A 19876-nucleotide genomic window follows, 5' to 3' on the forward strand; every position below is an offset into this window, starting at 1 on the left:
CCTGATGAAGGCTCCACGGCCGAAACTTTGCGTTTTCTCTTGTCTTTTTTTCAGCATGGAATAAACCTATTACATATTGAAATACTGTATACACATTATTGTATTAAAAACCAGCTGGATTATTTTGTGAACCTAACCTGGATGGATCTTGGTAAGGAGAAGTGGTTATTAACCTCACAAAGGTAAGTTTGTTTGGAAGTTAAGAAATGTTTGTAAAAAAACAGGAAAAGGTTCCTTCAAAAATCCTTCATTGGATTTGTGTATAGTATATAAGGTCATGGAGGTGGTACAGTATTACAGTAGTTAGCATTGCTGGCCTTGCACCATTGGGGTCCTGGGTTTACATCTGGTTGCTATCTGTATGGAGTTTGTTTCCCCGATGTTTGTGTGGGTTTCCCCTGAGTGCTACAGTTTCTTCCCTCATCAAACAGGTTTCTTGAATTGAAACAGAATTGGTTTCTGGGAAAATTGTACTCATTGTGTGAGTATGTGCGTTTGTGCCTTGAATTGGACTGGGGTCCTATCCAGGAGTGTACTCTGCCTTGTCCCTGTTGCTTGCCGGAAGAACCTCTGGCTCTACAGCAAACCTGAATCGGAAGAAGCAGTTAGAAAATACATGGATATATAAGGTTTGTTAAAATCGTGTGAAATCATTCATCAAAAAAACGTTTATTTTATTGTTAAGGGTCATGGCAACTCATGAATATGGTGCAAGATAGTACTTACGTTTAACAGGACACCAGTCTGTTGCAAGGCAAGACAATTAAGAGACAACAATTAATGTAAGTAGTGTGTTTCTGTAAACTAGAGCACCCACAGATAAAAAATGAAGAGAACACACAGACTCCAAAAAACGATTCTCAGGTTAGAGGTAAGTCCAGGACTAGTCCGGAAACTAGGAAGTGTTCGTGCTAACTACCACGCCACTTTAATGTCAGATGCGAATGGAATGATCTGGGAGTTTGGTGAGAGATCAGAAGACTACAGTTCCCACAAGACACACTTTACGCAAATAGGGTGTCATCTTAATTCTGGTGCACGCTGGGAAGGAGAAAGCTGAATCCGCCATTTTAACTCGTTGATTAAGAATGGAAAAGGCGTGAATAGAAACGTTCTCCGAGAAAATATTTGTGTTTTCGAATAGAAAAAGACGCGAATATTGTTCTGCAAAATTGTAAAAGCTTGGTAAGTTCTGAAGTCGATTTGCTTGAATATATTTAGTAATTTAGTGCTTTTTTTTTTGGATACGTCTCCATCTTGTTCTCAGTGCTTTGAAATGGGTAGCTCTGTTTATACAGGAGATTCATTAATACCGTATGATGTTGCGTTTATAGTGCATTTTACCGCTTTGAAACAAGATATTCTGCAAAAATATTTTCATGTAAGTAGAACAGTATCGGCTTAATGTGTTTACATTACTTGCATTCTGTGTAAGAACGGAAGATACAAGTTGGGAGACTTCAAATCAAAATCGAAAGGCTTAGGTTAAAGAAAATTGCTGCATCCTAAATGCATGGTTAAAATGCAACTTGTCACAAGTCCTGTGCAGATGCGTTTCTTGAAGCTTTGTAATATCGTAGGCTTTCTGGTACCGGTTGCTATGTTACATAAGAGCGTTAAAGTTGGCTTGCTAGTATTAGCCCTCGTGGTACATTTTGTAGTAGCTAGTTCAATTCGCGATAGTATTGATATATACCCATAAAAATGTGCCGAAATGCTATTTTTAAAAAATGCCGACCCTGCTGTGGCGAAAACTTAAGTTTTGAAGCAGTAACGCTATCTTAATTGAAATATACTGTATTATTTAGTTGAGGGTTTGGGATTCAAACGCTTGAAATGTAGCAGCGTGTGAGTAGTACATAAAGTTAACACGGATCGGTCGACTAAGGCAATGTTTGCTCAGCCGGTGCCAATAATATCGTGGTACTCAGCTGGTAAGAAGGGGACTATCCTATTCAGTAGCAGTCAAGAGGGGTCTTTGGTGCACGTAGATCTGTGCTGGCTTGCCTGGACGTGGTCTCCACGTCTTGGGGTAGAGATTTCTTAGTGCTAATAATTATTTTCCAAAGAGGTCGGTTTTAATAGAAATAGGTGTCTGAGCTCACACTGCCCTTTCAGTGAGTAAGATGAGTTCAGTATTTCGAGTGTCATGGCAGATCAGATTTATTGGGTGCAAAACTATAGAAGGGCAAAGCCAGCTCCCAGCAACTTCCCAGTGTATGTTTAATTCTGAGTAAATGTTAAGGTTTTAGAATCCCTCAGTTTGTTGTCTTTGGGTTCCTCCTGTTTTTTTTGTTTCAGTCAAGTTCTTAATTATGTTTTACCGAGACATGTTTTTAAATGTACTCTCCGCTCTTAAGAGTTGATTTTGTGTTTTCAAACATGTAGCTGTTTTTGAGTTTCAGGACCTTATTCTGGTGTTAGCTGAAATTTAACCAACTAAATATCAGTAGAAAGAAAAAATAACTAGCTAGTCATTCCTGCTTCTGTTTGTTTGGAAATTACTTTTTACCCATTAAGAGCTGTTTGGACAAAAATAATCAAGCAAACGCCTTAAGCAAAATGAGAAGAGGCTGTTTAAAGTTCTGCATGCTGAAGATGTTGGGGAAAAATACACCTGAAATAAGGTGTTTTTGAAACCAAGTACCTGAGTGCAGAAATAAGTCTAAACAAGCAAGTATATCAATTAAAGGTATCAATGAGCGCCAGTCATTTGCAGCTCAACCGGAACATAAAACGGCATGCTTAAGTCCCTCATAGCCCGGTTTGATTACAACTGATGTAGCACTGTAAAAACTTCACTGTTTACTAAGTGTTGAATCTGCCATCGGAGTGTATAACTGTTAGCGATGAATGTGAATTGGTACCTAATTATTTTTGTCTCTCTAGGGATCTAAAAGCAAGAAACCAGAAACGCTGGCTGAAACTCCTGACATGGGATCAGATAAACGGTGAGACCTACTAACAATTAAAACCATCCATCATGTGTGTTCAGGGAGGTTTCACTTCTCTCTGAGCAGCTTCAGCAGTGTGATAAGTTCTTTTGTGATAAATCGTTCCTTTAGTTTATTTAGTCCCTAGCTGTTTGACAATATTCTTTTTGATACCCCTCTGAGAAGAGTTATGTAGACAGATTGTACGGATTAACAGGGTCTAAAAATCTGATGTGCAGTTTTGGATAAAAGATATTTAGAGGGGAATGTGTGAAGAGTACATGAATGATGTCATGTCTCGTATCATTAGTTTCAATTATCAATTGAAAATGAAAGATTATGATATTTAGGTATTGTTACATTTTTTACTAAACTGAATTAAGTGATTTCTTATTGTTGAGATGCTGTTGATCTCATCATGAGCAGAAATAATAAGGATGTAGTGTTTCATCTATCAGTATCCCTAGAGAACTAAATGGTTGTGTAAGTTCTGGGTTTTCCAATGGGAAAAGCATTAAAAACCAATAAAGGAGAGAGAGTGCTGATTGCATGTAGATTGCAGAATTTCAGACCTTAAATAGCAATCTTGCATATCAGTCGCTGTTATACAGACCGGACAGCCTTATATTTAACAAATATGTAGCTTAATAGAAACTTTTACAGGCAGTACATTTTTTGTTAATCTCATAAGATGTTGGTGATCTTTCATTTTCACCCCAGAAATCTTCAATCTTATTTAAGTGATACTTCAGTAGTTTCTGATGGTCAGTCAGTTACAGAGGCACTTCACCAATTAGTGGTTGGAAGCCAATGAAAATCTGTGGCGTGGAATGAATTGTGGTCACTCTGTGCAGGATCAGTCGCAGTGAACGCAGCGGGAGGTATGGTCCAGATCAGAGTCGGGACGACTTGGAGTGGCGAGAGCGCCGGGACAGAGACTCAGACCGCGAGTACGAGCGGCGCTGGAGCGATGAGCGCAGGAGCGAGCGATATGATGAACGCAGGAGCAGGGACAGTCCAGAGGTAAAACTGTACTGCCTTAATCAGGGTCTACGGAACTACAATTGGCTAAACTAGTCCAGATTGTCAATTTAAGCTTCATTCACAAAACAGAAGTGAAGAACATAGTCCTAAATGTTCAGAAACAAAACACAGGGGGGGACTTTGTACAGGGATTGTGCCCACAGAACTGTAGGCATTCCAAAATGGTGTGAATAGTGCAGACCCTTATTCGGCTTGTGAGACATACAAAATAAAAATCACTGGGTGTTTTCTTTTGGCTTGAATAAATAGTTCTGGCATTTCTGATGTCTCACTTTTTCAGAGGGAAAGAAAGCGAAGAAACAGCGACAAATCTGAAGATGGTTACCACTCGGACGGTGACTACCAGGACCAAGATTACAGGGGAGACATGGGTGAAGAGAAAGAGAGCAAGACCATCATGTTGAGAGGCCTTTCACTTCATGTCACAGAGGCAGATGTAAGTGGTTCATCTCTTGCTGGTTTCTACTTTGGGGAGTGAACATTCTTTTGCCTTTTTTGTCACCTAGGTAAAAGTAGCATTGTGATGAGCAAGGGGAAAATACATTTTAAAGAGCATCTTTTGCTTCTGGAGATGCCATGTGCTTTATGCATTTCTGTGGAATGCCATGGCCTCTGCGATGTCGGGAGAGAGGTAGTATTCAGATGTTATGAAAACTAGATACTGCCACAAATTTTAGATACCATTTCTGACCGTTATTTGCAATTCTCTGTGTCCTTTGATATTTCAGATTCGCGCTGCTTTGGACTTGTTGGAGGGACCCCAGCCCGCTGACGTCAGGCTAATGAAAAAGCGGACAGGTGAGACCCAAGGCTGGGCAGCAAAGTTTTCCTCTCCCTGGAAACAGAAAACCCCCGACAGTCCACTTCGCTCCAATTGAAATAATTTTGCCATAGCGAAGGAATGAGCATAGTTTTTTTTTTTAAAAATTGAATTTTATTCCTTGAAAACAAAGAACAATTTCAAATGAAAAGTGAAGTAGTGAGGTAAGTAAGCATAATTGTCCAATAATATCATTCTTCCTTTCAAAATATAACCTATTGCATAGTTGCATGATGGTCATTTGAAAGTCTATGGATGAGTGCAACTTAAAACATTTCAAACACATATTTCTTGCTATGGCAAAGTTTGTGACAATTGTCCAGATCTCCCACTGTTTCACTTGTTGGGTTTCTGAGTTGTGAAGCAGTTTGACAGCTTGATTGTGTATCAAGGAATCTGACTAACACGACTCCCGTCTATATTTGAATGCTGTCTCTAGGTATAAGCCGAGGTTTCGCCTTCGTGGAGTTTTATCACTTGCAAGATGCTACCCGATGGATGGAGACCAATCAGGTTGCTTCAATCGCCAAGTCTAGATTTTACCTTGGGGATGAAAACAAAACAAAAAAATCCAACGGATGCAAATGAAGGAAAAAACAATGAAGATTTTTTTTAAAAGAAAACTGCAAATTATGAGCAGAAGAGGGTACTATCCAAAAAACACTACTGCGTGTGCTGTGAGATTTGTAATGCTGGAAAATGACAAGGCTTGCTTATCTTTTGAGCCGACTTCTTTTAGGCTGTAGTATCCTTACATGAGTTACAAGTTTTGCTGTGTGTGGCAGCCAGTAAAGACACCCACCCACCCAAATGTAGATATAGTCTGTTATCCAGACTTCATGGTTTTGAACCTGGGACACGTTACTAGACATCTCTGACTGGGAGTTTCCAACTAGTAACGTGATTTACTGAGCGCTGCTGAGGATAGGGTAGTTGGTTAATAGTCTGCTAGTCTGCTGTCTCGGAGGTGCTGTTGGTGAGGGATAGGCCTCTCCTCAAATCAGCACTGTGTTGCCTATGTTGTAACTCAAAGGGAGGGGGTTGGAGGAGACAGCCTGTACTTCCTTCCTCTCTCATGTGTAAATTGTGCTTTTTGTAGTTTCTACATGTCGGCTGAGGAACATAAAATTTGCAAAGTATTGTAAAGTATTTTTCTGTAATACTTTTTGTTGTTTCTGTAATTAGAAAGTTCCTTAGTATCCTTGTACCCTTTAGGAGGAAAAAGGATTGGGAACTTGAGTATGAATTTTTCAAAGTGATTGCATCCAGTAACGTAACAGATTTATTCATACCCTCTTAGTTAGAGATTTTTCTCCTTCTGATACTTGGATGCAGTAGAAAAATGAGGCACATTATACAAGAAACATTCTTAATGGAATATGTAATTTTGGCTTGCCTTTAAACCAGAAGAAAAGCTTTTGTAGAGAAGTTATTTGGTAAAAAAGCATTTTAAAAGGCATTTATAATTCTCTCAGCATATACAAAGAGATGGGGGTTGTGCTTAAGGAATTTCATCAAAACACAAATGTAAAGTCTGCATATATAAAAAGTTAGATTGAAGCTAGAACCTTTTACATGAAGTATGAGAATATTGTATTACAACAACTTTTTAGCTATATTTTGTCACCTAAATCATGTCATTTTGGGGAAAAGTATTGTCTTGTACCTCCCAAAAGACCATTCTGTTCTGATCTGTTATAATGATAATCAGTTTTTGTAATAGCACAGAGACATTTTAGACTCTAAGTTGGCATGGTTTAAGATATACTTTTCAATCTATAGTTGTAAGGTTATAAGATTTAATTGTTAGCAATGTTTTAAATTCCAGGTTTAAGACTAATGCTTTCCGGTGGATTTAAGTGTTTTAAATATACATCACTGATGAACACCCTAGTAAATAAAACTTTAGGTTGCTCCTTATATGGCTTGAATTTTAGGTAATCTGCCTTCATGGACAGATTTCCAGGCAGATAGTCTGTTACTTTTCTGTGAGTATAAAGTAAAGAACATTTGTGTTTTAGTTTTTAAATTGAAAAATCCTTTGCACAATACCTTTCTTGGCAGTAGTTTACTGAAAAATAACATGGTCCCTCTGAAGCTCACTCTCAGAATGTCAAATTCTGCAAAAAACAAAGAAAATTGGCATATAAGTACAAAACGGATAGATCTGTGTATGCGGTCAGTCTTTTTTTTTTATTTGAAGTGCAGAAGTGAAACGTCTGTGAAGGTTGTCCAGCTTGTCCTATGAATACAAAGAGGATCTTTATTTTTTTTGATCTACCCTGTCTCTTTTGAGGCCCTCCTCGGTTCTAGGTTCACACAAGTACATATCTATTCGGAGATGTGCCCTGGGTTTCCATTTCACACTCGCTCTGCCTGTGAGTCTTGGCCCATTTTGCAACGCTCCCTCATTATCCGAAGACGAGAATGGGCCAAGGCCAAGTCAGTAGCACTCGGGTCCTCTACACTTTTACAAAACTTCCTGGGGGCACACACACACCCTGCTCCTCTCCCTGACAAACATCAGCTGACACTAAAACTTGGAGCCCGAGCACTCCCCAACACAACTTGAAGTGTGCTTTTCCTTGGGATTAATGAAATCAAACCAGCCAGCGCAGATCACTTGCCATGAAAAACTGAAATAATTGAGTGTATCTTCATCTTGCAGAAACTGCTGGTGATTCAAGGAAAGCCAGTGGCCATGCACTACAGCAACCCGAGGCACAAGTTTGAAGACTGGCTTTGCAACACAGTAAGCACCTTCATTTGTTTCCTCACCCTTGCAGTGTCACAATATGTATGGACCTAGGTGGGCTGTGCCTCTGCATCCTTTCGTGTTACTGTGGTAGTGCCGAAATTTCTTTTCACTGAATTATCATGCAACATGAATGTTTTAGTTTTTCACTTTTAAATGACCTTGTGTACTTAACTGGTCTGAATAAACACTTCTTATCAATATTTTTGTATATCGGGGGACATCCAAAACATATTGGGCTGGTAAGTATCAGTTACAGCAACTTACTAGTTTGCTTGTCACCGAGGCAGCTAGTTCAGGTTGCAATCATCAGTAGCATTTTGGGTAAAATAATCTGACCAATTGCTTGCAGTGTGGCCTGTACAATTTCCGGAGGCGGCTGAAGTGCTTCAGGTGTGGAGCTGCCAAAGTTGGTAAGTGTCCTGTGCAAATTGAATAAATATGAAGCAAGAATGGTTCATCCTGATACACCAGCAGTTTTCTGCTGGGAACATCGCTGACAGGTGGTGCTGATTTCTCATCCCCGTTTTGTACACCTTTCATTTTTTCCAGTACTGCATTTAGCCTCTAGTGTGTCAGTTATTTTTGATTGTGCCACGTATTGTATGGGTGATATGCTGACATTTTCACTATTTAAATATCCATGTACAGTCTGAAACAAAATTATAGTGTTTTTAGTTTTGATGATTTGTAAAAAGTGTGTAAATTGCATATTCATCCTAATTAAGACAGTTTGCTTAAAAAGCCATACTTAGTTTAAATAGAGGTGTGCTAAGTGAGAGAAATGAAAAAGGAAGCACTAATGTCGTATACACCCAGCTTTTATTGAGCAGGAGTCATTACACCAGGGGTCAATAACCTTCACAAGGGGCGTTGGCTCATGTACTTCTTACAGTGCCATAGTTTTTTAATGTCAATTTTTTAAAAGTTTTCTGATTTTTAAAATTGAAGATTAATATCTATAATTGTGTACATCTTATTTAATGCAGTCCTAACCCTTACTTTCACTTGCTAAGTTCCCTGATCTCAGGCTCATAGCGAAGTTTGAAACTGCCTGTGTCAAGGCAGATCAAGCAAGAAAAAAAATGACCACTGTAATCACCACTGTAGTCATATAAAAGTATTAACTTCATAAATTGAAGTCTTGACACAAAGATTATTTAGCAAGAAAATACCATGAAAATTTGCCATTGGGTGGCCAATGTGATTTGAGGTGATCTTTACAAATTATAGCTGGGGAGCCATCAGTAACAGAAAGAATTTTCTTAATGTCAATTCTTCTTTACTCAAATTGATTAATAAACTGCTGTATCTTCCCTTGTAGCTGAGCCATACATGGGTTTTAGGCAGCGCAGCTCTTCTCAAACTCCTTCCAAGTAACAGTATCTTGCAAGAATTGCTAACTGCGGTACTTCATTTATATACACACACTTTTGCAATTTTTATTTTGAAGAAATCCATATTCGCCTCTCCAAAAAGCCTTAAATGAATGAACGGCTAAATTTGCTTTCTTAGCAACTCACATTTTGTCCAAAATATTTCTTTAGATTTAAGTGTAAAAAATGTTATCAGCAGCACAGACTACAAGCTTTCCTTTCCTTTCTTTTCGAGAAAGGATGTTGGGAGTTTTAATGAACATGGAGAGTCAGGACCTTGGTTTTACACTTATCTGAATGGCAGCACCTCTTTTACAGTATAGTGTCCCCATCATTAAACTATGGCATTGGGACCCACACAGACTGCTGGGTGAGTGCTCCCTACTGGTAGCACTAACACCTCTTCTAGCAGCAATCATTTATTTATACATCACAATAGCTTTAATTGGGTAGCATGTTTTAGAGAATTATAGAACAGTCAAGCATATTTTTTTTATCTTGATTTGTGGCTCATTAGACCTTTATTGCACGTGCTTCTAAAAATCCCTTTGCATGACAGTAATAGCATGTGTGCCTTAGGTTGCTGAACCTTGGGTTACACTTTTACATTGATAAATGCATGGCAGTTTTGAAGGAAAAGATGCATAATCTTCATTGTGGTTTTACAAACTGATGTTATGTTTTGGTGAGTAACATGTTTTTCGTACTGTAAGTAGCGAAGCTCATCGCTCAGTGTAGCAGACTTCAGGACAACCAGTGATGCTCTTGGGTACCTCTGCATGTTAGACCTAGAAATGAAAATATCTGTGCTGCCACTTAGCAGATTTGAGGTAGCAAGAGTCCCAGTCCTGACTGATCCTGTACATATCAACAGTTATGGAAGTGTATCACATATGCAATATTCACTAAGTCAAATACTGCAAAGAAAAACAGATTTGGTAGGAATATCTGGATAGATGAAGATTAGTGTGCATAAAGTACAAATAAGCAATGACATTATGGCATGCCTGCTGAAGGGGAATGAATACATTCTAGGTTAGGATGGTAAAATTATTAATAAGTGGCAATTACAGCAGCACAGTTACATTGAGAATAGTTTAACTACATGAGCAATTTAGCAATAACCATTTTAAGAACAATCACAGCATCTGAAATTATCCGTTATAGATTTAGTCAAAGCTTTATGTTGTGTTAATTCTGGCTGATCACTAACATCTGGGATACAAGAACACTACCAATGTGTATTATGTTTTTTTTGCAACAAAAGATTCTTGGTTTTATAACTTTATTGGACCTGTTAAACTCTGTGTTGATGGCAAGTAAGCATTTAATTGCTGAGACAAAGTTTGGTCTACTTGTGAAATTGAGGCCTGTTGTGCCTTCACTACAAACATGAACATACTTCAAGCCAAGGCCAGTTTACGTTTTGCCTTTTCAATTCCCTGACATATACTTATACGTATTATTACTCAAACGTAGTCAAAGCAGAAACACATCATTTAATATTAGAAAGTAAGTAATGCAAATGAAAGATTCCTTTCCGTGTTTTGTCATTTTCTGTTTGAGTAGCATGAAGGGTTATTTCAATACAGTTTTCAAATTTGTGGATATGTGATGTGACCATTTTTGTGATGTGATGTGATTCCAATTTGTTGGAATTTTATTATTTTTATTATTTTTGTTTTGTCGGTAGCTGTAAATTGAGAAAACAATGGTGACAAGTGCCAACAGTCGGTAGCATCTTGAGCTATTGCTACTGCTGACTTCAAGCCATGCAATCCGTCTAAATGCTTAATGGAATGTGTCGGGGTTCTTTCTGTCTTTTCCTTGTAACAGAAAGTGAGTCAGGCAGCCCAAGTGGAGCACCCGAGCCACAGCAAGGAGGAGATTACTATGGAGATAGTAAGGACTTTATTACTTACCAATCAATTTTTACACAGATGTATGTAATTTTTATATTACATTTACTGTTTTTGTAAAAATAATTTCTGTGGTTATCAGTTGATAGGTGCATGTTAACAAATAACGTCAGCTGTTACAAGCTGCACATTCACAAAAGATATAAAAACAGTTTGTTGAATACTGAACGATCATTTCAATGTAAAAGTGAAGAAGTTGTTTAATATAACTGTTGTACTTATGAATACAAACTGCCTTTTGGAAATTATGTGGACTGCCTAGAGAATGGTTGCAGAGTTTCTAAATTAATATCAGTTTTAAACAGGAAACAGTTTATAGTAAGGACATAATCTTAATTTCATGTTTTAAAGTATTAATATTATTAAAGTTTTGTCTACTTGCCTAATGAAATTTTATTTTACCTGACAGCCATCATCTTGAGAAACATTGCCCCTCTCACAACAGTGGAAGCTATTATGACAGCTTTAGCCCCCTATGCCAATTTATCAGTGAGCAACATACGTCTCATAAAGGATAAGCAGACCGGTCAGAATCGAGGCTTTGCCTTTGTGCAGCTCTCCTCCCCTCTGGTATGTAGAACTGCACTCTCTTTTCATTGAATTGTTCGATTATAATCCCTGTTGGCAAAAGATGTTGTCCCATGCTTCTTGTCAAGTTTACATTTTCATTTTTCACAGCACATCCTAAGTATCAGATTTACCTTGGGGTATTGTAGAGATTATTAATAGTGCTGTTTGCTGTACTTGTTTAGGAGGCATCGCAGCTTCTCACAATCTTACAAGGTCTCCAGCCCCCTCTTAAACTTGATGGAAAGACTATTGGAGTGGATTATGCGAAGAGTGCAAGGAAGTAAGTTGGTTCACACTGTAATTTTAAGCAGTAATGTGTTCTGGTTTAAACATTTTAAGTTTCAGCGCAACAAAGCCCATAGGTGTTGGCTGGTACAGTGGAGCAAAATTTAAGGAGGCACTCTAAAATATACATCACTGTGAAAAGACCCTGCTTGTGTTCTGTAATATGCAGTACTCGGCATCTTTAGTTTATACAAGTGAGACTTTTATTTTTGTTCTGATAACAGCAAGTATTTGTTTTAATCAGGGACTTGCTTCTTCCGGATGGAAATCGAATCAGCGCCTTCTCTGTGGCCAGCACAGCAATTGCTGCTGCTCAGTGGTCATCTAGCCAGGTACTGGATCGGTAATCCCCTGTGCGTCTGGTCACTAAAACTCCACTTCGTGGTGTGTTAACATGTCACTGATCTTTCTAGCCACAGCAAGGATCAGACGCATCTGTGGATTATGGGTACCTCCAGGACGGTTATGCACAGTATTCACAGGTGAGAACAAGTTGGTACTGATCATTATTAGCCACTGAAAAGTATTTAATTGCACACAAGCTGTTAAAATCAATTCAAATTCTTTCTTATATAACCATATAGTTCAAAAGAAAAATTCAGTCTTTGGATTTGAAAACATGCTTTGGTACATCATCAGCCAGCTATTGATATAACTGTATATGGTTAATTGTCATTTCCATTTGTGCTTCTTTCTTCAGTATGGTCAGGATTATCAGTCGTACTATCAGCAGGCTGGTACTGTTGAAGGTGCACATGGATCTGGCTTGCTTGGTGGTACGTATAGGCTTACAGATATGATTTTAAACTTTAGTCTTCATCAATGTCTTACAATTATTTTGTTCCTCTTTTAATGTGTGAAAAGTACACTAAACATTCTATGTTTGGTATATCAGCCTGTGCACCATTAGATGTAAGTTAATGGTTTGCAGGATGTCATCTAGCATTTTTATTACTGTTTTAATTTTTTTGTAGTCTTTAATGTTGTTATAAGATTTTCAAGGCAGTTTTAAGCTGGGTTCTTTCAGAGCAGAAGAGACATGCAGCAGAATTATAGCACAATCTGTAATGTCTAAAAAGACAGTTTTTGCAGATATTATTTTCTAATTTCTTTATATGAGAGATCAGTGCTCATGTGCAAACATTGATCTTCTCATTGCTCTTCTTACTAAAATATTTGTTTTGAGTTTTTTTTCCACATTCTTTATTTATTCAGGTTTTGCAAACCTCTTTTCACCTGCTCAGGTCTTTGGTTCACAGGGATTTGAGACAGATGAAAAGTGATCTGATTAGTTTATGCAGGGTGCTGGTTTAAATGTGTTCCAAATTCAATTAAGTATGTAACTTAGAAAATGCTTTCTGATCAGAATGTCACTTTGTGCGTGAAGTAATTTGTTGCTAAAAATTAATTTGAAATGATCTTGATATTTTCTAGCTTGCCCTGCTGTAAAGTCAGCTCCTGCTGCTCCAGGAGTTGTGGTATCTCAGAGTCCCCAAGTATATCAGCCACATATAATAAGCCAACCTGTTACACAGGTAGTGTATCAGTATTGCAAACTCCAGTACTATAAATCCTCAGTTAATTACATTCCATTCCATTGCTTTATCTAAAACTGTTACAAAAGATATAACGTGAGGTGCAGTGCTGTGTTCCAGGGCCTTAGAGTAGGACTGTACAGTAATAAAGACTAACAAACATAAGGTCAGATCCGCCTAAATACATGGAATGTGTATTCCATGGATTCGTTTCAGTGCCCCTGCTGAGTGGCATGTTGTAGTATCTTGCTTTGCTTTTAATGGTTTGTATTTGTCTTAGTGTAACAGTGAGATCACTAGGTTGCTGCACTAAAGCCTTCACTTTATATGCTCTTCTTGCCCACTAGGTTCACTAGCATTCAGTTATTATTTGGATGACAGTGTGTATAATTCAGTCTATTCCTGTCAAAAACACTCAAGAGTACTTCCCTTACAAGGAGCTTGAGCACTGAGAAAGAGAAGGAAGGCTGGCAAAGTGTTTCACTAACTGGGTCCTCATATTAATGAAAAAATGTGACGCGTGTGCTCGGTAGGAAGTGAGTCATATGATGCCTTCGTCTTCACTCTGCGTTTAGCAGAGGTTTCGAAATTCGCATTCTTCTTAGTACTCAATTTTCATAAGAAAACGTTCGTTAAAAGAACTACAGGTGTACATTGTCAGTATGAGTAGCAGCTTAACTTGACTTTTAAGTTAACCAAGGCTTCTTAGTTATTTAAAGCTTGTCTGATTTTTGTTGTGTTTTACAGGCACCTCAAGCAACTCCACAAACTGAGGTTGCTTCTCAGTCCACAACTGCTGCAGCCACAACAACTACTGCAGCAGCAGCTGCAGCAACAGCAACAGCAGTGACTGCTGCAGATGACAGCAAATGTGGTAAGCCCCAGGGATCACAGTTCCTGAATTCACACTTGTGGCAGTAGCGGAGTTACTGTAGTCAGCTTCAATTGAGAGGTGTACAGTATTACATGGACACCCAAATATTGTTGGGGTTGGCTCTTAAAAACGGGGTATAAGTCTTAAACTTTAGTAAAATTGCAGAAAGATACATTTGTGGAGATGGAAATGCAAAATAGAAAATCCATTGGTTTGATGCAAAAGTTTTGATCACACTCTGAAATTGCATTGGAGTACCTTGTTGAGTTAAGCCTAGGGTGTCAACTTTTTTTCAAATTATTGGGATTTGTTTGTGACTTGAGTTGTTTTTTTCCAGCTGCTCCAGATACATCCACTTACCAATACAATGAATCATCAGGATACTATTATGACCCACAGACAGGACTTTATTATGATCCGAACACCCAGGTATCTCATTAACCTTTGCTGTATTTGAAGCTTTTTTATTTATTAAACACTGCATGAAAGCACAGGAAAAATCTGGACTTGGTTCAGCTCCTGTTGAAGAACGTATTTTAAAGATGTTCATTTAAACCAGCTACTGAATATGTCAGAGTAAAATTGAACATGCCTCCATGGTAAAAAAAAAAATATTTCTTCAAAGTGTCAAGAGTTCTCAATTTTCGTAACATTTTTTCCCCATGGATCACAAAGGTCATAAAAACCTATTGCTTATAAAATCTCACCATCCTACAAACTACATCAAGTATACAGTGAAAAGGATTTTGCTTTATACAATGAAAGAATGATAATTGAAAGTGGTGTGAAAAATAAAATATTCAGACATTCCAGCTGTCAGACTTCATTCATCATAAGAGTGGAAGTTGTTTCTCTAGGTATAAAAAAACTGAGACATGAAAACCTTCCTATTCACAGTTGACCTAACTATTTCTGGCTTCACTGACTAACCAGTTTCTTTGCAATGCTTTATGTAAAACAGATAAAGTTATTTGTTGACAAATAATCACTAGGTGGTGAAAGACATTTAAATTTAAAGGTTTGAAAACTAATGAGACATAGAGAGAAACAAGCTTTTTATCTCAATATCCAGACAATATTTTATTCATCTGCATTGCAGTGTCACTTGAATTAATTTGACTTTACCTACCAATTGAAGGAATGACTATTACAGCTTAATATTTTATCATGGATATGTCGCACCAAAGAGGGTGACAAAAATCACTTTTTTATTAAGTTGTGGTTCACATTGTGTATTTTTATATAGTGTCATTGATTTTCCACATCCTTTTTTACTTATCTCTTTTTCTTAAGCATTTTAAGTTATCACATCATTAGAGACTATACATGCATGTTAATGTACAACTTAATTTCTTGATCCCTTAAATGTTTAATTTCACAGTTTAGTGCGATTGCATTGTTTATGGTTTGTTTCTTGTGTCCATCATTGACCAAGTAGCAGGTATATTGTTTTATACTTTGTATATTGTAAGTACAGTAGGGCTGAATATTATAAATGGTGTCATGTATTAATTTCAAAGTTGTTAAAAGTGCTTGCACAATGGGCAAAATATATCGGTACAACTGCCCTGGATACAGTTGGCCACCCTTTTAATTGTAAATAGTAGGAGGTAAAAAATTGTATTCTTTCTCCTTAGTACTATTACAACTCGCAGACGCAACAGTACCTGTACTGGGACAGTGAGAAACAAACTTATGTACCTGCTACGGAGGCACAGCCTGCTGCACAGACAAATACCTCAACTCCTGCAACAAACAAGGAAACCAAAGAAAAGAAAGAAAAACCTAAGAGCAAAACTGCCCAACAAGTAAGAATCTGTTTTTTGTTTCTCCAGAACAAAATAATGAAGAGCTGCTGTTCTTAAAGGAATTTGTAGGCATAGATGGGCATCTAATTAAATAATCAATGTAAAAATGAATAGTGTTAGAAAATGTCTTAGTAAAAATCTGTTACTCGAGATTGGGCCACAGGACCAAAATAATGGGTCAAGGTGCTGCATATTACAAACTGGAATGTTTCCCTTTTTTTCCCATGCAGATTGCCAAGGATATGGAACGTTGGGCAAAGAGCTTGAACAAACAAAAGGAAAACTTTAAGAACAGCTTTCAACCTATTAACCAAAACAAGGATGAGGAGAAAAAGGAATCGGCTGCAGCAGATGCAGGCTTTGCCCTCTTTGAGAAAAAGGTATAGGCGTGTTAAGAAGCAGAGTGAATGGAATATCATGTGAAAGTGGCACTCAATAACGCGCTTCTGAATAGAAAACTTCTTTAGGTTGAACTTTGTAATTTACTTTTTTTTGTTTGAATTTGTTATTTTGAAAACAATCTGAATTCTTTTTATTTTTTTAGGAAAAGGTGCAAAGAATAATATAAACCACTTTTTTTTTCAGCAGGGTGTTGTGTCTGAGAAGCAGCAGCTGATGTCTGAACTTGCAAAGAGTGGAGAAGAGGAAAATCCTTTGAAGGTAGGAATACCTTGCAGTCTAATAGAAAAGGCACTGGATAACCTTTTCATAGTGTTCTAGTATTTATTTTGGGTATATTGTGCTTTCACATTGTGCACTTGATTGATTTTGTTGTCTAATGCTCATTAAAAAAAATAATTGCTAGTAAACGGTGCAGTGCAGGTTCCAGTTTTAATACCTAAGAATTTATATTTTGGGGATTTACGATCATGTTTTTTAAAGGTAGAGGGATCTTGCCGAAATGGATTTCAACTTTTAGAAGTGATTAATTTGTCCTATTAAATGTCAGATGTCAGATTTATGTGCAAGATTCATGCGTGTGATAAAGAATTGAGAACTGACTTTCAACTAGGGTGAAAAAATACATTGGTGATGGGTATATTTTATAGTAGCATTGTATGATGTACTTCAGTGAAAGGATAATGTTTTTGTTAGTGTGGGCTGGTGGCTGCGTACAGTGGAGACAGTGACACAGAGGAGATGGAGCCGCCTGAGAAGGGTGAGGAGGGAGCAGACAAGCTCACAGATTGGAAGAAGATGGCCTGTCTGCTTTGTCGGAGACAGTTCCCTAATAAAGAGGCTCTACTCAGGCACCAGCAGCTTTCTGAGTTACATAAGGTATGGTGGAGGTTTGAGGTACCCAGGGTAAAAACAAAAGACATTTGGGGTCAAAATGTATTTTTTGCACTGTTATCCCATCTTAATCAGGTGTGTGGGAGAGAATATCTATGTGCACTTCCATTTTATGCAAATTGTTTTTAATTTGAGAACTGTTCGTTTCATCAGGATATTTTCTTATGGAAGTATTGGTTAGCTTGGAAATGTTACACATTGCCATTTCAAATGACTGTTTTCTTTTAAAGCAGATTCTTACTTTCAGTCTTCTCTGCTTATTTCAACAGCAAAACATGGAAGTTTACAAAAGAACAAGAATGTCAGAATCAGAACTGGAGGCATTGGAGCTAAAAGAGACAGAGGTAAGGACCATTAGTTATTCTATTTCTGCTTGCAGTTACCCAGTATTGGATCTTCTAGCACAAAACCTGATTGTGGTTGGTGTACTTTAAATTATTTGTCTTTTATTATAGTATAATTTATAATGAAGCTTTAAGAACGAGCAGTTTAGGGATGAATACCACTTCTTGTTGTGACTTTCATAATGAACCTGAGTTTTGAATCGCATTTGAATTTTGTTTTCAGATGAAGTACAGAGACAGAGCTGCCGAAAGAAGGGAAAAATATGGCATTCCAGAACCCCCAGAACCTAAAAAGAAAAAATACTATGAACCTCCTACAGTGTGAGTATAAATGTCAGCAAAAAGACTTAAATTCGGCAGGCTGAATCCTGACTAGGTCTCGTTCAAGTGATTAGATTACTCCTGGAGTCCATTATCCCAGAGTCCTTGCACTGGCTTCTTGTCAGTTTTCATGTTAATGGAAAAAAAAACATGTTCACCTACAAGGCACCTCAGTAACTGAGTTACTAGCATCCTACTTCCCACTTCACAACCATTGTGTTATTCTGGTCTCCTGTTTGTCCTCCAAGGTCGTTTGCACTCTGTGGGTCAGAGGGCTTTCTCCGGTTACACCCCAAAGCTCTGGATCTATTCCTGAAGATATCTGTTACCTTCCCTGAGCCCTTTAAAATCTAGACTCTGAATCTTCTTTTTTAGAAGTGCTTTTATTTAACTGATCCTGTGTGCCCCATGGCTTTTTACTGTACTCTATATTCCTATCTACTGTCTCCTGTTATTGTGTATTTTGTTTTTGTCTGTAAAATGCTTTGAGAAGCCACTTTTAAAGGTGCTATAAATTAGTGTATTGATTATAAATTTGCACATCCTTTGATTTCACACTTGAAAATAATAGCTGAAATGTTAATGATCTTGCAGAAACTATGAACAGCCCACAAAAGATGGCCTGAACAGTGACAACATTGGTAGCAAAATGCTGCAGGCCATGGGATGGAAGGAAGGGAAGGGTCTGGGGAGGAACCAGCAGGGCATCACTGCTCCCATTGAGGTAAGTCCATGTTTAACCAAAATTTGCATTTCAAAGAATTGGTCACATGAACTACTTGAGTTGATGTCCTCATGTTGCCACTCTGATCAATATGAAACTCAAACCTCATCAACATGCAAACCAATTAAGAGCAAAAAATGAAAAGGTCTTCCTTTCTAGCCATTCTATTTTCACTACAGAATCTCATTTCAGAATGAGTAACATGGTCTGTAATGTTCATAAACCATTAAACTTCTTTAAAATGTTTAAAACTGCCATTACTTGTGACTTGCACATTTTTTTATCTTTCAATGTACTTTTTGAAAGGTGCCTCATTTATAATTTTTAACAGTTAAATGTGATTTCTATATAAGCTGTGAGAAAGTAAGTATAGCATCATATTCGAATTTTCTTTGTCAAATTCCTCTAAACACCACCATACAAATCTCTATAATCCCATTCAACCATCTGAATTTCTTGTTAAAACACTTCTACATACTTTTTAATTAGGACATTGCATCAGGTCACGAACTAATAAAAAGGCAGGTAGACAAACGTGGGGGGTTACTAATATAAATTTGTTTGATTGCACAAATGTCACCTTGTTTCCATCAAAAATGTTGCTTGTGTGTCTCTACTGATATAGTTTTGGACTTTGGCTACATTCAGTGCATTATTTAGGGGTTACAAATGTTCGAAGCAGGTCTTTGAGACCCATAGTTTCGTATGTGCAGGTTCCAAAGGTCACTGTTCTGTTTTCTCCTCCAGACACAGTTAAGGATGAAAGGTGCCGGACTAGGGACAAAGGGCAGTTCATATGGTGTGTCTGCATCAGATTCCTACAAGGATGCTGTCCGTAAAGCCATGTTTGCACGGTTCACAGAAATGGAATAAACTGTCTGTTCTTCGGGACCTTGGTAATCTTGCCTCTGGCCTTGTAGAAGAGGTGCTGCTTTCAATATGAAGGGCTTGAGTAAAGTTTTCTACCTTTTGAGACAAGCCGCTTGGAATATTTATGCACCTTCCCCCATTCAGAGGTAGGGGAAGGGGGACCCCAAACAAATCACACCTTCTCTTTGGTTTCATTGAATCCTCACTGATCCCAAACCTTCATTCCTGAAAAAAATACACTGCAGGGAAGAAGCAGGTAGTGACAGCCTGAAGCTCAGCCTTGATTTGGAGATGACATAAACCTCATTTCATTAGAAAGCTAAGTGTGCTTGCTCTTAGCTACCCCAAACCATGGTGTCTGTTGCCCTTCAACGGAAGATCTGTTTGGCCTTGAAACATCAGAAC

At 37.9% G+C, this 19876-nt stretch overlaps 1 protein-coding gene across 2 annotated transcripts; it reads left to right on the forward strand.

Annotated features, from left to right (window-relative positions):
- The first annotated feature begins 1036 nt into the window (after positions 1-1036).
- rbm5 (RNA binding motif protein 5) lies at positions 1037-19505 on the forward strand. 2 transcript variants are annotated; one of them, XM_015347356.2, is made up of 25 exons: positions 1037-1185; positions 2890-2951; positions 3788-3956; positions 4258-4413; positions 4706-4775; positions 5237-5310; positions 7466-7549; positions 7905-7965; positions 10765-10830; positions 11257-11417; positions 11600-11697; positions 11947-12034; positions 12116-12184; positions 12403-12478; positions 13137-13237; positions 13985-14111; positions 14449-14540; positions 15749-15919; positions 16150-16299; positions 16505-16579; positions 17015-17197; positions 17482-17556; positions 17780-17877; positions 18472-18601; positions 19349-19505. In XM_015347356.2, the coding sequence occupies exons 2-25, from the start codon at positions 2935-2937 to the stop codon at positions 19472-19474; spliced, it is 2517 nt and encodes an 838-aa protein (XP_015202842.2). In that variant the 5' UTR covers positions 1037-1185; positions 2890-2934; the 3' UTR covers positions 19475-19505. The 2 variants fall into 2 exon arrangements, with proteins under 2 accessions (XP_015202842.2, XP_015202843.2); XM_015347357.2 differs by having other exon boundaries at positions 16508-16579.
- The last annotated feature ends 371 nt before the right edge of the window (positions 19506-19876 follow it).

The sequence above is a fragment of the Lepisosteus oculatus genome, chromosome 4 (genome assembly GCF_040954835.1).
Source record: "Lepisosteus oculatus isolate fLepOcu1 chromosome 4, fLepOcu1.hap2, whole genome shotgun sequence".
Taxonomy (NCBI): Eukaryota; Metazoa; Chordata; class Actinopteri; order Semionotiformes; family Lepisosteidae; genus Lepisosteus; species Lepisosteus oculatus.

What these genes read in the sequence shown, in the direction of transcription:
- rbm5 (XM_015347356.2), top strand. An exon ending in GGAGCAGGGACAGTCCAGAG is followed by an intron (nt 3,957 to 4,257) that starts GTAAAACTGTAC and finishes TCACTTTTTCAG; the next exon opens with AGGGAAAGAAAGCGAAGAAA. An exon ending in CTCAGTGGTCATCTAGCCAG is followed by an intron (nt 12,035 to 12,115) that starts GTACTGGATCGG and finishes TGATCTTTCTAG; the next exon opens with CCACAGCAAGGATCAGACGC.